Below are 17,490 nucleotides of genomic sequence, written 5' to 3'. Positions count from 1 at the left end.
TCTGTAAATTGCCCCTCGTGTTTAGGATGCGAAAATGTAATAATATACAACTAGTGTGTGGGTGATCAATAACCATATAACAATTACAGCACGGAAACAGGCCATCTCGGCCCTACAAGTCCGCGCCGAACACTTATTTTCCCCTAGTCCCATCTACCTGCACTCATACCATAACCCTCCATTCCTTTCCCATCCATATACCTTCCAATTTATTTTTAAATGATAAAATCGAACCTGCCTCCACCACTTCCACTGGAAGCTCATTCCACACCGCTACCACTCTCTGAGTAAAGAAGTTCCCACTCATGTTACCCCTAAACTTCTGTCCCTTAATTCTGAAGTCATGTCCTCTTGTTTGAATCTTCCCTATTCTCAGTGGGAAAAGCTTATCCACGTCAACTCTGTCTATCCCTCTCATCATTTTCAAGACCTCTATCAAGTCCCCTCTATCAATGGTCAGCATTTCCACACTGTATCTCTCAAGTAAACCAAACTTTGAACACAACCTTTACTATATACTCTTCCAATATGGCTGTCACATTTACTCAAAACATAATAATAATTTGAAAGATTTATGAGTGGCATGTTCATACATAGTGATATCATCTACAATCTATTACTTACAACGGCGATCGTATCCATTTGCCGTTGTGTTCCAGGATGCCACTATATGCAAAAGCATCTGGCCATCTTCATCCCAATGGTTAATTCTGTCCTGCAGAGATGGTTTCTTTGCAAAAATCCACTTAAGAAGTTTGTTATCATCTGTAATGTAAAGAATAATACTGTATAACAGCAACAGGGCAGTTACCTTTCTACCCCCTCAACCATGATGGGGTAGAGTTGACAGCATGGATACAGGACCTTCGGCCTAACCTGTCCATGGTGACCAAGATGCCCCATCTAAGCTAGTCCTATTTTCCTGCATTGAAGTGGCATTTAAGAGATTTTTGGATAGGCATATTCAAGGAATGGAGGGATATCGATTATGTGCAGGTAAATAAGAGTTGGTCTTGGCATCATGTTTGTTACAGGCATTGTATGCAGAAGGGCTGGTTCATACTATATTGTTCTATGTGGCCTATATCTCTCTAAACATGTTCTATCCATGAACGTGTCAAAGAGTCTATTCAATGCAGTTTATGGCACCTGCCCATCGTACCAACCCCAACTACCTCCTCTGGCAGCTGATTCTACACACCCATCATCCTCTCAGTGAAACGACTGTCCCTCAGGTCCCTTTTAAATCTTTCACCTCATGATTTTATAGACCTTGCTATGATCTCCCTTTACACTCCTGCACTCCAAGGAATAAAGTCCTAGCTTGCCCAATCTCTCCCAATAATTCTGGCCCTCAAGACCTGGCCACAATTTCATGGATCTTTTTTGCACTCTTTTCAGCATATGACACAATTGTACACAATTGTGGAATAACCACAATACTGGGGTTCGATGGCAATCTTCTTGAGCACTCCTCTGAAGGTACTAAAGGTTAATGAAAGTGTTCTTGCATAAAAGGTATATAATGGTCAAAGCTCTTCTTAAAAAAAAAAAGCTAATTAAAGAAATATGAATATCACTGCAAGGTCAGCATTTACTGGTCGTGAACACCCATTTTTCCTGTGCTCTTCTATTCTCTGTTCTAACCCCCACCACCCTTGAAATGAGTAAATTTCTGGGCCATTTAAGAACCATATTCCCAATTTACTCTAGTTATGGTTGCACCAGGACCCCATATAATTGTAGCAATACTTCAATATTCCGAAACTACAAGTCTCTTACAATACGGCCAATCTGCCATTTGCTGACTAACTACTTGACACACCTATCTGCTAAACATTAACAATTATAGTGCAACTAGATCTAGATCCATTTCTGTTTTGGTCAATTGCAGTCTTTCTCCATTTAGAAAATCACCTGCCTTCAGATTCTCACAGTGCCCAGCCTCACAGTTTGCAACCTTGAATTGAGTTTGCCAAGTTTTCACCAACGTCAACCTATTTATATCCAGAAAAATATACAAAGCGCTGCAGTAACTGAGTAGGTCAGGCAGCATCTCTGGAGAACATGGATAGGTGACGTTGAGGATCGGGATCCTTCTTCGGACCGATTGTGGTTTTGGGGAGGGAGGTGGGGGAAGCTGGAAGAGAGGAAAGTCGAGGCAAAACATGGCAAGTAAAAGGTAGATATGGATGTGGATGTGGGGGGGGGGGGGAAGGGGGGTTGATAGGCAGATGGTTGGACAGAGGCCAGAGTCGAAAAGAGTAAATGAGTTAGAAGGATAGAAGAGTCACGAATTGTGAAGCCAGTGAAAGGAATGTAGGTGAAAGTGAAGGGAGAAGAGAGAAAGGGTTGTGTTGTAGACTACCTAAATCAAGTGTAGGTATGTTGCAAAGCGTACCTGAAGCTTCGCTGAAAATCTGTCCCAGCCCGTGTGCGCGGTTTTGGTGCCGTTTAGAGGGGGGCGGGTTTAAAACGCGATTTTCCCTACGCTGTTCAAATCGAGGTTTTTCAGCCTAGTTAATTATTAACGAAAAATCGCTGGAAGATTCCCTCGCTTGAGCTATTATTAGTTTTAAGGGCTTTATTTAATTGTTATAGTAGGTTAAAAATTAACCTCTAAACCCCCGACCGCCGGCAACCGGCCGGATCTCATACAGGGGAAAACGGAAGGTAGGCTGTTTATTTTTATGTTAAAAAGGGCTTCTTAAGATCCCTTTATACAAAGTTTAATGTTGCGAGTAGCTCATTTTGGCCCCATTATATCCCGCAGTATTTTTCTGGGCATTTGAGGGCACAAATCCACCGCAATGTGAACGTTCTAAACCAGCGCGTTCACAGGATCCCACTAGAAAGCTGATTTAAATGGACTTTAATTTACAGCAATTAAACACTAAATTCCTTCCATTTGGCCTATAAATTAATGTAAATGAGATTTAAAAATCATGTTTTACTGTGAATTATTTGTGAATATTATTTGGACACTTAGGCTATTTAAAAATGTTAATCATTTATTAAGAAATAGATAGATGTTTAGATCTAGTAATTGAAGTTTGAAATTAGCTACAATTAGGTAACTAACTAATTATATGCTTTAATTTCAGGTCATCCAAGTAAGATTATTTTATATTTGTTTCAGAATGCTTCAATCTATGATAACTGAAAATGTCATTCAGTTCTCTTAATTTTTAAGAAAGTTATGGGCTTTTGACTGTCCACGATCACAGCTTTTTTGTTATGTCCATAGAAAATCAATAGGGAACAAGATGCTAATTTTCGAGTATGAAAATGGCCATAACTTTTTAAATACTTGAGATATGAAAGTGAATTAGATGTCAAATTAAACTTATTTTTATGCTTTATCCGATGGGATAAATTGCAGACTTGATTTTTTAAATCTCAAAATTCTGTGTGAAAAATGTTTTTCTCATCTCGGTCCTAAAGGATTTCCCCTCTATCCTTAAGCTGTGACTCCTTGTCCTGGAGTTCCCCAACATCGGGAACAATCTTCCTGCATCTAGCCTGTCCAACCCCTTAAGAATTTTGGAAGTTTCTATAAGATCCCCCCTCAATCTCCTAAATTCCAGCGAGTACAAGCCGAGTCTATCCAATCTTTCCTCATATGAAAGTCCTGACATCCCAGGAATCAGTCTGGTGAACCTTCTCTGTACTATGGCAATAATGTCCTTCCTCAGATTTGCAGACCAAAACTATACGCTATACTCCAGGTGTGGTCTCACCAAGACCCTGTACAACTGCATTAGAACCTCCCTGCTCCTATACTCAAATCCTTTTGCTATGAATGCTAATGTTAGAGGAGGTGCGTGTGAACCTCTGTCTGATCTGGAAGGACCGCTGGGGTCCCTGGATGACTCACCTGGACTCGCATCCATTTCAACCCCCCCCCCCCCCCCCACCTTCATTCCTTCCTCTGGCTTCACAATTTGCATTTCTATCCCAATCTCACACATTGTCTTTTCATCTCTTGCCTTTGTTCAACCAGCTGGCTAGCAAACCACACCCCTCACCTGTCCACTCCTCTGCCAGTCTTTGTCCTGTGCTCCCCTTGTCCAGCTTTTTCTTCTCCCCTCCCCCGCCCCCTAGCCGCAATCAGTCTGAAGAGGCCACCAGCCTCTCATCCAACACATCATTCTGGCACCTCCAACGTAATCCTGCCATGAGTCCCATTTCCTCATCTCCACTCCTTTCCTTCTTTTCTGCAATAGCCTCTCCCTCCACAAAATCGTGGTTCACTCACCCAAACCAACCCATCGCCAGGTGCCTTATTTACCCGGCAACCGCAGGAGATGCAACACCCGTCCCGATACTTCCTCCTTGACCTCCGTCCAGCGACCCTACCAGTCCTGCCAGGTGAGGTAGAGGTTCATGTGCACCTCAACCAACTTCATCTACTGCATCCATTGCCAGAGTGAGGCCATATGCAAACTGAATATTCTGCTTGGGTAGCTAGATAGGGCTCTTAAAAAGAGCGGAGTCAGGGGATATGGGGAGAAGGCAGGAATGGGGTACTGATTGTGGATGATCAGCCATGATCACATTGAATGGCGGTGCTGGCTCGAAGGGCCGAATGGCCTACTCCTGCACCTATTGCCTATAATCCAACAGTATGAACATTGAATTCTCCAATTTCAGGGGACCCCCCCCCCCCACACACACACCACCCAAGACCCCTCCTCTCTCTCCCCCCATCTCCCCTTTCTTCTCCCACCCCCCTCCCATTTCTTCTACCCCCCCCCCCCCCCCTTCCCTGCTCACATCTGTGCTCAGACTGATTTCTTCCCTGTCCTTTCACCTCTAGCTTCACAGTTCACGACTCTTCAATCCTGTTGTGTCACACCTACTCTCTTTGCACCTTTGGCCTTTGCCCAACCATCTGCTTATCAAGAAGGCCCCTCACTTGTATCCACATATTACCTGCCAGGCTTTCCATGCCCCTCCTTACCTCCAAGCTTTCTTTCTCCCCACCCCACAATCAGTTTGAAAGGTCCCGACCCCGAAACATCACCTCCCCAAGTTCTCCAGAGATGCTGCCCGACTCGCTGAGTTACTCCAGCCCTTTGTCTTTTTTTGTTTTTAAAACACGTACTTATTTGACTAATAGTAATCAGACAAAAAGAAGATAAAATTGCAACATATTCACAATGCAATAGAATTTGCAATGCAACTTGAGCATATGTATCTCTTTAGCATTGTAAAAGATCACACGGTACTTTGTACAATTAAACAATTAGTGACAAACAGATCTTTAAACAAATCAACTGTGGAAAGATATTCGATTTAAGAATCATCTCAAAAGAGGCAACAACACTGTGGGAGAAGGCAAATTAAAATCAAGAATGCTGAAAGATACTTGGAGGCTTATAAGATTGGTGGTGGCAGTAAGATACCACATTAAGAACGTTGAAAATCAAGATAAAACAATGCAGTGATACAAGTATGAAGGCAAGGTGTGAATGGAACTTGGTTTGAATTATGTAGCAAACTGCTGGATGGATTTCTGTTTAAGGATGGAAGGCAGGTTAAGTTAAAACTCGAGCCCCGAGGTAGCAAAAGCACGAACGGGAGATTCAGGAACAAATAAAAGAAAGGCGGCACTTTGGAGATGAAGTTAGGCAAACATATATCCTGTGCTCAAATAGGATGTCAACATTGTAAACAATCAAATTCAACTCTAGATTTGGCAAACTTTACATTGTGTAATGCATCTGCAGTGTTGAGGGCAAAATCAGGTCTTCTTGGATTTGACCTTCAGCTGACCCGAAGACTATTATCTGAAAGGGCATGGTATAATTATAGGGCCAACTGCCTTTGGAACAGCTCAGCTTGCAAAAGATTGCAAAGAAATTGCAGAAATGTGTAGATGGACCCTAGTCCATCACATACACCAGACTTCCCACCATTGACTCCATCTACACCATGGTGCCTGGAGCAGCAGCCAATATAATCAAAAGATTGGTCCACCCCGGTCATTTCTTCTTCTCCCTTCTCCTGTCCAGCAGAAGGTGTAGAAACTCAAAAGCATGGATCACCAAACTCAGGAATGTTTTCTTCCCAGGCTTCTGAACAGTCCTTCATGAGCAAGGGTACTGTCTGATTCACCTCTACCCCATTGTGGACATTGGATTTTGTCTCAGGAACTGATGTGCTACAATGCTAAGAACTATATTCCCAGTCTGTATCTTTCTCTTCTACTCTAACTTAATTTGTTTATTAATCTTGGTTCAAAATTCAGATGGAGAGTGATCAGAACGGTGAACAATACAAGTGAACAATAATGACAAAGGGGAATTTATAAGCAAAAAAGAAACCACTTTGGTAAATCCTAGTGATTCTCAGTTAATAAGATATTTAGATGCGTAGTCATTATCATAATGTTGGGAAGATTTGTAGCATTTTCAGACACAGCAAGATCCCACTAACTGCAATGAAATGAATGGTACTTTCTTTGGCAGCATTGTTGACGGCATAAATATTGGCCGGGCCAGCATTTTCTTGCCTTCCTTGAGCAATGTCAGGTGATCTTTTACTAAGAAGGTCTACAATGGTTTTATTTACCATCTCATCTGAAATTCGGCAATTTTGATGATGCAGCCCTCCCTCAGCAATGCACGAAAGTGTCAGACGAGATTACTGGCGTGTGCCTAAGTGGTGTTGAAACTATGCACTTCCATCTTGTAGGCACGAATGCCAGGACTGAGACCTGCAATGCATTAGATACTTTTTAAGAAAAGTAAAATTACTTACTGGTCCTTATAGCAAGTTTGAGGATGGAATGAAGTGGAAATGGTCCAACAGTCTCGAGGTTTACACCATGAGTCACTAAGGCACGCAAAAGTTTTGTTATCCATTTATAGTCATGCATTGGTTCAATCCCAGGAGGGATACGCTTTAAAAAAAAAGGAGGGAAAAAAATAATTTGAATGTAAACCTCACAAGATTCTGTAATAGTATTTTGTTTCCTATAAACCTTCTCTACCTGCATGTTTACTTTATTACATGGACAGAGAACATCATGTCTAGCAGTATATCAGCACATAATCAAAATTGACTGGGATCAGTGACATTGATAGAGTAAGTCAAAATGGAGGTGACCGAGTCATTCCTTTGTCAATCAGTTTGTGCCCATACTGCTAATAAGTGAATATGATTCATTTCATATTGTAATGTACACGCAGCCCCTCCGGGAACGCATATTTTGAGAAAAATCACCAGCCCTTATTGGGAGAAATTGCTGTAACCTAATTGTTTCACCACACACACACACACTCAGTTTAATTTAGAGATACAGTGTGGATAACCCACCGAGGCCATGCCGACCACAATCACCCATAACATGGTTCTATCCTACACACTAGGGGCAATTGTACAGAAGCCAATGAATCTATGTACCTGCACATCTGTGGAATGTTGGAAGAAACCAGAGGAAACCCGCACAGTCACAGGAAGAACAGACAGACAGACAGACAGACACACAGACAGACAGACACACACACAGACAGACAGAGAGACAGACAGACACACACACACAGACAGACAGACAGACAGACAGACAGACAGACAGACAGAGACAGACAGACAGACAGACACATACACAGACAGACAGACAGACACACACAGACAGACAGACAGACAGACAGACAGACACAGACACAGACAGACAGAGACACACAGACACACAGACAGAGACAGACAGAGACACACACACACAGACAGACAGACAGAGACAGACACAGACACACACACACACACACAGACACACAGACAGACAGAGACAGACACAGACGCGCGCGCACACACACACAGACACACACACACACACACACACACACACAGACAGACACACACACACACACACACTATCCGCTTCTAGGTCAGGTTGCCTGCGGGTCACGACCATTGACTCGGCCGATCCTAGCCTCAGCTCACCTGGATTCCAGGCTCAGTTCCAGACAGAGTCTGAAGAAGGGTCCTAACCCAAAATATCACCTATCCATGTTCTCCAAAGATGCTACCTGACCTGCTGAGTTACTCCAACACTTTGCATCCTTTTATGTATTTGTATCTGTAGTTATTTGTTTCTACTACTTAAAATCCCTCACTCGGTTAAAGCGGACAATCAACAATAACAGACACCACTGCCCCCTTCCTTTCTCCCCCTCCCTCCCATGGTCCGTTATAATGAGGGTATACTGTATAGTGAAAGATAAGTAGGCAACAGCAATTTCTCCCAATCAGGGTAAATTATTTCTCTTAAAATTCGGCTGCAATAATATATGCACAGAATACATATAAATGACTGGATGTAAATGTAGAATGGGTTGGTGACCAAGTTTGCTGACAACACCAACATTGGAGGAGTTGAGTGAGGAAGCTGTCAGAAGATACTGCGGGATAAAGATCAGCTGCAGACATGGGCAGAGAAATGGCAGATGGAGTTTAACCTGAGAAAGCAAGAGGTGTTGCACTTTGGGAGGTTGCAATGCCAGTGCTAAGTATACAGTTAATGGCAAAAACTGTTGACAGCATTGATGTGCAGAGGGTGTCCAAGTTCATAGCTCACTGAAGATGGCTGCACAAGTAGAGAGGATGGTAAATAAGATACCTGGTATGCTTACCTTCATTGCTAAGGGCATTGAATACAAAAGTTAGGAAATCATGCTGCAGCTCTATAAGATGTTCTGGTCGCCCTATTATAGGAAAGATATGGAGGCTTTGGAGAGGATGCAGAGGAGATTTACCAGATGCTGTCTGGATTAGAGGGTTTCAGCTACATAGTTTGGTTGGATAAAGTTGGATTGTTTTCTCTGGAACTTGAGGTTGAGGGGAGATGATAACTGCATATATATAGAACGATGAGAGGCATTCAAGGGTAGATGGTCAGAATAGTGGGATATGAATCATGTACAGGCAGATGAGATCAGTTTATCTTGGCTAAACGTTTTGGCACAAACATTGTGGGCTGAAGGGCCCATTCTCGTACTGTACGCTTAGTTCTGAGCAAAATTACTTCAGTCAGTCATGCCCCACAGAAGCAGGCTGTTCTATCTTTAATATCCTTGATAAAAATATGAACTAATCCAATTTACCGGCACATATCTGTAGTCTTCTGTGACCTGCCAATTCAATAGACAATAGACAATAGATGCAGGAGTAGGCCATTCGGCCCTTCGAGCCAGCACCGTCATTCAATGCGATCATGCTGATCATGGCTGATCATGCCCACCCCATATCCCCTGACCCGCTATCTTTAAGAGCCGTATCCGTTCTCTGCCTTCACCCCATATCCCCAGACTCCGCTATCTTTTCTAGAGCCGTATCTAGCCCTCTCCCCCAACATCGAAAGCATCCAGAGAAACCCTGCCAATAAGATCCCCGCCCTCTGAGGCAGAGAATTCCACAGACTCCCCACTCCCTGTGAGAAAAAGTGTTTCCTCGTCTCCGTTCTAAATGGCCGACTCCTTATTCTTAAACTGTGTGTGTGTGGCCCCTGGTTCTGGGCTCCCCCAACATCGGGAACATGTTTCCTGCCTCTAGCGTGTCCAAACCCGTAACAAAATATGTTTCAATAAGATCCCCTCTCATCCTTCTAAACTCCATCCTTCTAAACGCCCAGTTGCTCAATTCTCTCAGCATATGACAGTCCCGCCATTCCGGGAATTAACCTTGTAAACCTACGCTGCACTCCCTCAATAGCAAGAATGTCCTTCTCAAATGACAGGATCAAAACTGCACACAATACTCCATGTGTGGTCTCACTAGGCCCCTATACAACTGCAGAAGGGCCTCTTTGCTCCTATACCCAACTCCTCTTGTTATAAAGGCCAACGTGCCATTTGCTTTCTTCACTGCCTGCTGTACCTGCATGCTTACTTTCATAGACTGATGAACAAGGACCCCCAGACCCCGTTGAACTTCCCCTTTTCCCAACTTCACGCCATTTAGATAGTAATCTGCCTTCCTGTTTTTGATACCAAAGTGGATAACCTCACATTTATCCGCATTAAACTTCATCTGCCATGCATCTGCCCACTCCCCCAACCTGTCCAAGTCATGCGTCCAAGAGCTGTATATCATGAAAACAAGCTCAATGCCCCCCCTGTCCATGCCAGAGCTGCTAAGTTTTGTCAGAGCATTTCTGTATTCTAGTACCTGACAATCTGTATTTTGTTGAGGAAATCTTTTTTCGACATTTTGCTGAAAAAAAAGTTTTTTATTTGCGGCCATACCCATGTAAGGGTACAGGAATGCATAACTTTGCTACCAATTGACATGTCTTCTATGCACCTTCTTTGGCAGTGCATTCATTGCCATCTCTATGTATACTGCTGTTTGAACGGCTACTTCCTGCTTTTAGCACCAGATGATGATGTAGAAGCCATTTTGGAAGCCCCTCTCCCGCCCTCGCTCTCTCTCCCTCCTTTCTCTCTTTCCCTCCTCTCTCCTTCCTTTTTTTCTCCCTCCCTCTCTTATTCCCTCCGTCCCACTCACACCCTCTCTCCTTCTCCATCTCTCCCTCCTTCTCCCTCCCCGAACAATCTGTGACCCATAGCGCTGTGGCCATAGTGCTATGTTTAAAGCCTTTAGCACTCCAGCTGGTAACGCTATTTTTAGTACCCATAGAGCTGCAGCCGACAGCTCTTCGTTTAAATTCCTACGCGTTAAACTGACAGCGCTGTTTAAACCTGGAGCGGGACCGGCAGATCAAAGCGTACAAAAAGATCTTGAAATTTAAAATACTAATAGATTTAATCTGCTATAATTTTTAGATACACAGTATGACTTTTTATATCCTTGCATTTTTTAAGCAGCAAGATGAAACAGGAGGTCGGACCGATTAAAAAAAAAAAAACCCGTTTTACAAAGCAAAATCGTACATCCGTATTCTGATCGCATTTCCGTGCAAAATATAGAAAATCCTTACTAACTGGCTGCTCTGGTAGTCCCATTGGCTTGCATTTGGTCCATGGGCCTTTGAACCCTTCCTATCTATACATCTGTCTATGTGAATTTAAAAAGCCATCATAATATTATATATTATAATTTTCTATAATGGTCATTTTATAGAAAGAATGATGTAGAAGTTATAACAGTTCTATACCTTCTACTGACAGCTCATTCCACATACAGAATATCCTCCGGGTGAAAAATCCCCCCCCCTCCCCCGAGGTCTCTCTCAAATTAAGCCTATGCCATCCAGTTTTTGAATTGCCAACCTTGGGGATAAACCCTGCTGCACATGGGCTTGCATACCTCCACAAGATTCTCCCTCAGCCTCCTATGCTCCAAAAAACCGACAAATAAAAAGCCATATTCTATCTAATCTTGCATCCTTTCCAACAATAACATTCTCCCCATAGCTGGAAAACCAGAACTACACATGCAAGCGTTGTCTTACCATCAATCTGCACAGCTGCATGATGCCTCAACACTGTCTCCAACGAAGGCAAATGTGCCATCCACATTCTTCAGTGCCCCATTCACCTAACTTTCCACTTCCAGGGAACAATTCACTGGTATTCCCAGATCTTGCTGTTTCGCAACACTCTTCAGGCCAAGTTGCTGTACAAGTCTTGCACTACTTTGACAAACTAATGTGCAACACCTCACACTTGCCAGTGTTAAATTTCATATCCCATTCTTTATCCCACCTTTCCAAAGGATCTAAATCTTGTTATAAACTCCTTCCTCAGTGTCTACCATGCCACCTATCTCAGTATCATCTGCATATTTACTAACAATGTTGACTATGCCGGGGAACTACAGGCAGTGAACTTGGCATCAGCAGTGGGAAAGTAATTGGAGGGGATTACAAGCAACTGGATGTACTAGCGTTTGGATCTGCAGGTACTAATGTGGGGATAGTCAGCATGCCTTTGTGCATGGGAAATCATAGAACATTAAATAGTACAGGCAGTTAGGCCCACAATGCTTCTGCCAAAGAGAATGCCAAGATAAACTCAGCACATGATTCATTCCCAGCATATCCAAGTGCCCATCTATAAGCCTCGTAAACATCTCTATTGTATATGCCTCCACCGCAACATCAGGCAGTGCATTTCAGAACCCCCCCCCACCACTCCCCGTATATATTTAAAAAAAAACTTGCCCCCACACAACTACCTTAAACTTTGCTTCTCCCACCTTAAGTATAGGAGTATAGGAGCAGGGAGGTTCTACTGCAGTTGTACAGGGTCTTGGTGAGACCACACCTGGAGTATTGTGTACAGTTTTGGTCTCCTAATCTGAGGAAAGGCATTCTTGCCATAGAGAGAGTACAGAGAAGGTTCACCAGACTGATTCCTGGGATGTCAGGACTTTCATATGAAGAAAGACTGGATAGACTCGGCTTGTATTCGCTAGAATTTAGGAGATTGAGGGGGGATCTTATAGAAACTTACATAATTCTTAAGGGGTTGGACAAGCTAGATGCAGGAAGATTGTTCCCGATGTTGGGGAAGTCCAGGACAAGGGGTCACAGTTTGGAGGATAGAGGGGAAATCCTTTAGGAAAAACATTTTTCACACAGAGTGTGGTGAATCTCTGGAACTCTCTGCCACAGAGGGTAGTTGAGGCCAGTTCATTGGCTATATTTAAGAGGGAGTTAGATGTGGCCCTTGTGGCTAAAGGGATCAGGGGGTATGGGGAGAAGGTGTGGTAGACATTGTTTTCTGTAGTAAATGTATCTTATATAATCTGTATTTAAAAGTAGTTTTGTTAGTGTGGCCGTTCTCAGGTTACAGGCCATTTGGTCAGTCACAGACCACATGTTTTTTCATGAGGACACATTCCTCAACTTTTCTGTAACACAAAGGGCTCAGCGTTTACGACTGACAACTGTTTACATTAGTCTTAGATAGCAAGGCTCTCAGGATCTGTGAGCTAGTCTGAGAGATGGGTAAAAGACAGATAAGATGGGTAGAAGTTCGTTGGATGTGACCTTTGTATGTTGGATTGCTTATGTTTATAAAAACTGAGGTGGCTAAGGTTTTAAGAAAGAGTAGTGGAGCTGGAAATGTACCAATCCTTTGAATAATGTTGTCAGTGTGAATGCAAGGTCGTAAAGAGGCCCAATGGAATGCCTATCCCTAGAGATAACATGAAAAGGGGAGGGAGTTTAAGATAGCCAAGAGACCATTATTGTTTGTCACCTGGGACAGTTTTATGATCCTGGCTATGCTGGCAAGATAGGAGATGGGAGTTTGCAAAGACAGAGTAAATTCCTATTTTAAAGTGTGTAACGTAAGATAATGTTAGTTTAAATATGATTTATAAAGAAGATCATCTGGGATATATATATTGTCTTTTAATTAGGGAAATATATATGGTATTTTCATTTTACATTTGATCTTTGTGTTTGGATCTATAGTTTAAGAAGTTACATTATTTCCCAAGATGTATAGGTTTAGTGGGAACAATGTTTTGTATATATAAATTGTGTGATCACTGTATCTTTGGTATTTTGAGAAGCGGGTTCTGGGAAGTGTCTATTTTTTGTGAATTTCACTTTGTTGGAATGAAATCTGAACAAAGGAGTAAAACGCACATGGCAAGGGAAGGGGCCACAAGGAGTCATGTGACGCCTACATCAGTTGCAAATGTGCTGGGAAGTGGGAGCGAGTGATTGGCTGGTAATAAGGGAATGTTAGCAAATGTTTGGATATGGAAATGTAACAGGGGTGGGGCATGCTGATTTGAAAATGGTATAAAAAGCGATGATCCTTTGTCTAGGGGAGAGCGCGGGCGGGAGAGAGCGCCACGTGATTTGATGCGTGGGGAAAGGGCTCTTACTTGCAAATAAAGTTTGAACTTCTTGAAGAATTCTCCACGTGATCTGAATTAATTTGAGCATTGGAAACCACAACAAAGGCAGGTTCAGGATACTGAGTTGGATGATCAGCCATGATCATATCGAATGGCGGTGCAGGCTCGAAGTGCCGAATGGCCTACTCCTGCACCTATTTTATATGTTTCTATGTTTAAAGCTATGCCCACCTGGACTTTCAAATTTCCACCCTGAGAGGAAGATTCTGACTGTCTACACTATCAATGCCTCTCATATCATAATAGGAATAAGGGGTAGGCCACTTAGGACTGAGATGAGGGAAAAACTTCTTCAGCCAGACAGTTGTGAATCTGTGGAATTCTCTGCCACAAACAGCAGTGGAGGTCAAATCAATGGATTTTTCAAGAGAGTTAGATTTAGCTCTTAGGGCTAAAGGAATCAAGGGATAAGGGGAAAAAGCAGGAACGGGGTACTGATTTTAAATGATCAGCCATGATCATATTGAATGGCGGTGCTGGCTCAAAGGGCCGAATGGCTTACTCCTACACCTATTTCTCTATGTTTCTATAACTTTATACACTGGTATCAGGTCTCCCCTCAACCTCCGGTTTTCCAGGGAAAACAATCCAACTCAGCCAACCTCTTCTTATAGCTAATACCTTCAAAACCACGCAGCATTCTGGTAAAGCCGCCAGAATAGTGCACACAATATTTCAAAGACAGCCTAACCAAAGTCCTATAAAGCTGCATCATGACTTCTCCACTTGTATACTCATTGCCACAACCAATGAAGGCAAGCATTCCGCAGGCCTTCTTTACCACTATCTACTCTTGTTGCTACTTTCAAGGAGTTACAGACTTGGACCCCTGGATCCTCATGTACATCAATGTGATAATGTGTCTTATTTTCCCCGTACATTCGACCACCCAAAGTGTAACACCTCACACTTGTACAGATTAAATTCTATATCCCGCTGCATACTTCAACAGCATTCCTTAAGGTTTGCAACTTCCAGTGTCGTCTGCAAACATGCGGATCAACCCATCCATATTCATATCCAAGTCATGTACATATCGCAAACGACAGAGGTCCCAGCAGAGATCCCTGTGGAACTCCACTGGTCACAGCCCTTGAACCCAAATATCGTCCTTCTACCACAACCCTCTGTTCTCTATCAGTAAGCCGGTTCTGAATACGAAGGACCAAGTCACCGTGAATCCCATGTACCGTAAACATTTGGATCAGTCTACCATGGGGGACTTCACTAAAATCCACGTAGACAATATCAACTGCCCTACCCTGATCGATCACGTTCATCGCCTCAAAAACTCAAACATTCGTAAAACTACAAAGCTATACCAAGTGACTCAAACGAACCCATTCTTTTCCTAATTAGTCCAGTCAATCTAGCAAACTTGAGGGGGTTTCCCACCACTAATTGCAAAATAATTTATTCTATTGCAGTACATTTCAGTACGGTCCTCTAAACACCATACTAAAAGTCCTAAAGAATCCTAGCATGGGAAAGTGGTGTGATTTGTATAATATGCAAATTAGCTTCCTCCATTAGAGAAAATTCAATTTTCCCCCCTAACTTTGCATCTAAGTACCCGATTGAAACAAATTAAGTTTCTTTATATTGGATATTGGGGATGCCATCTTGTGCCGAGGTAAATCTCGCTATGCAAGAGCTCACTGGTATGATCGACAACACCACTGAACAGCACAAAGACACATCCAAGCCCAGACAAGAACGGGACACAGAGGACACCTCCAAGGAGCCTTCAAAGAGTGAGCCATCCCTGCATAACACTGTGAGTGGTGTTGCTGCACATGAAACAGTGAATGTCAACAAGGCAAGATCTGTAGGCCAGGGAATACGAGAGTCAATTGTTGGGAAAAATGTGAACGAGCACTCTTTCGAAAGGAAAAATAAGGCAGTCACACTTGGATCCAAGACAACCATTGTCATTGGCGGAGATCCAGTTCAGATCAATACACATGTGCTTTTCCAGTGGCTGAGTGTTATCGCCACCCGGGAAGATCAGGAAGCTCCAGCAGCCTTGTTTCAATACGAGCGTTGTTATTTGACAATGTTGGGCTGCCAAGAAAGCCAAACAAAGCGGCACTAGGTGATGCCCTTTGGAAGATGGTGAAACACGATCAGACACACCCTACAGGTGATGATCTACATTCCCATTGACTGCACATGGCTGTGAGGAGTGTGTAAAGGTCTAAGTTGTGGACATTCATCTCGGGTGGAGATAGATGACAGTAGTGCTGCTGAGTGATGTTGCCTGAAATTTCACGAAGAACACTAGCCAAGTTATAGTTGTGAAAACAAATGTAAAATATGGCTATTCTCATCTTGATCGGGTCACACCATAAATTTTCCAGGTATTAATTCTTGCTGCTATATCCAATTTTACATGCTTGCTTTCATACGACTTTATGTTTAGATTTGTTTGTACCAGACACACAGATGCAAAGATATCAGACAATTTTTATTTCCTCTGATCGAAAAAGCTAAGTCGTGCAAGTTAAACTCATAATATTAACCTGTGAATATGTTCATCATTTTCACAGATCATGAAAATATGGTTTTGGATACTTAGAAACATAGAAATTAGGTGCAGGAGTAGGACATTCGGCCCTTCGAGCCTGCACCGCCATTCAATATGATCATGGCTGATCATCCAACTCAGTATCCCGTACCTGCCTTCTCTCTATACCCTCTGATCCCCTTAGCCACAAGGGCCACATCGAACTTCCTCTTAAATATAGCCAATGAACTGGCCTCGACTGCCCTCTGTGGCAGAGAGTTCCAGAGATTCACCACTCTCTGTGTGAAAAAAGTTCTTCTCATCTCAGTTTTAAAGGATTTCCCGCTTATCCTTAAGCTGTGACCCCTTGTCCTGGACTTCCCCAACATCGGGAGCAATCTTCCTGCATCTAGCCTGTCCAACCCATTAAGAATTTTGTAAGTTTCTATAAGAAACTTCATTTGTTTCAACCGGGTACTTAAATTAAAAGTTATAGTGAAAATACAAATTCTCTCTGATGGCAGAAGCTAATTTGTATATTATGCAAATTACACCACTTTCCCATGATAGGATTTTTTTGGACTTTTAGTATGGTGTTTAGGGGACCATACTGTAACTCGCTGCAGTAAAATAAATTAGTTTGCAATTAGTGATGGGTGAGGGTACTACTTTGACTGGACAAGACGGAATTAAATCCTATCCAGAAGAATCATCTGCAATAGTTTTCCTAGAATTAACGTGAGGCTCACCGGCCTACAACTCCCTGGATTATCTCTACTTCATTTCTTGAACAAAAGAACACCATTTGCTACTCTCCAGTCCTACGGAGCTTTATCTGTTGCTGGAGAAGATGCAAAGATCTTTATCAAAGCTCCTGCAATCTCCTCTCTTCATAATCTGGTATAGATGCCATCAGGCCTGGAGCTTACTGCTCTTCACGAGACCAAACACCACCTCCTCAATCTCAAACTGCCCTTGCACTATTCTCCACATTGACCTCGCTGTCCTCCATATCTTTCTCCAGATGCAAACTACTGGTTCAGTTTTCTGCCTACATCACCCGACTTCAAGCACAAATTCCCTATTTTATCCACGAGTGGTGTTACCTTCTCACTGGTTATCCTCTTGTTTTTAATGTATGT

General features: G+C 42.8%; 1 protein-coding gene across 4 annotated transcripts in view; it reads right to left on the bottom strand.

Moving 5' to 3' along the window:
* The window catches only part of LOC129696088 (TPR and ankyrin repeat-containing protein 1-like), a 121,959-nt gene that overhangs the window by 58,376 nt on the left and 46,093 nt on the right, over nucleotides 1-17,490 (bottom strand). For all 4 annotated transcript variants that reach the window (XM_055633505.1, XM_055633506.1, XM_055633508.1 and 1 more), the window contains 2 exons: nucleotides 6,766-6,907; nucleotides 625-765 (listed from right to left, as the gene is read on the bottom strand). In XM_055633505.1, the coding sequence (XP_055489480.1) occupies nucleotides 625-765; nucleotides 6,766-6,907 (283 nt within the window). The remainder of the gene's footprint in view (nucleotides 1-624; nucleotides 766-6,765; nucleotides 6,908-17,490) is intronic.

The sequence above is a fragment of the Leucoraja erinacea genome, chromosome 4 (assembly GCF_028641065.1).
Source record: "Leucoraja erinacea ecotype New England chromosome 4, Leri_hhj_1, whole genome shotgun sequence".
Taxonomy (NCBI): Eukaryota; Metazoa; Chordata; class Chondrichthyes; order Rajiformes; family Rajidae; genus Leucoraja; species Leucoraja erinaceus.
Note: the sequence above shows the minus strand (reverse complement) of the source record. Positions and strands in the feature narration are given on the sequence as shown.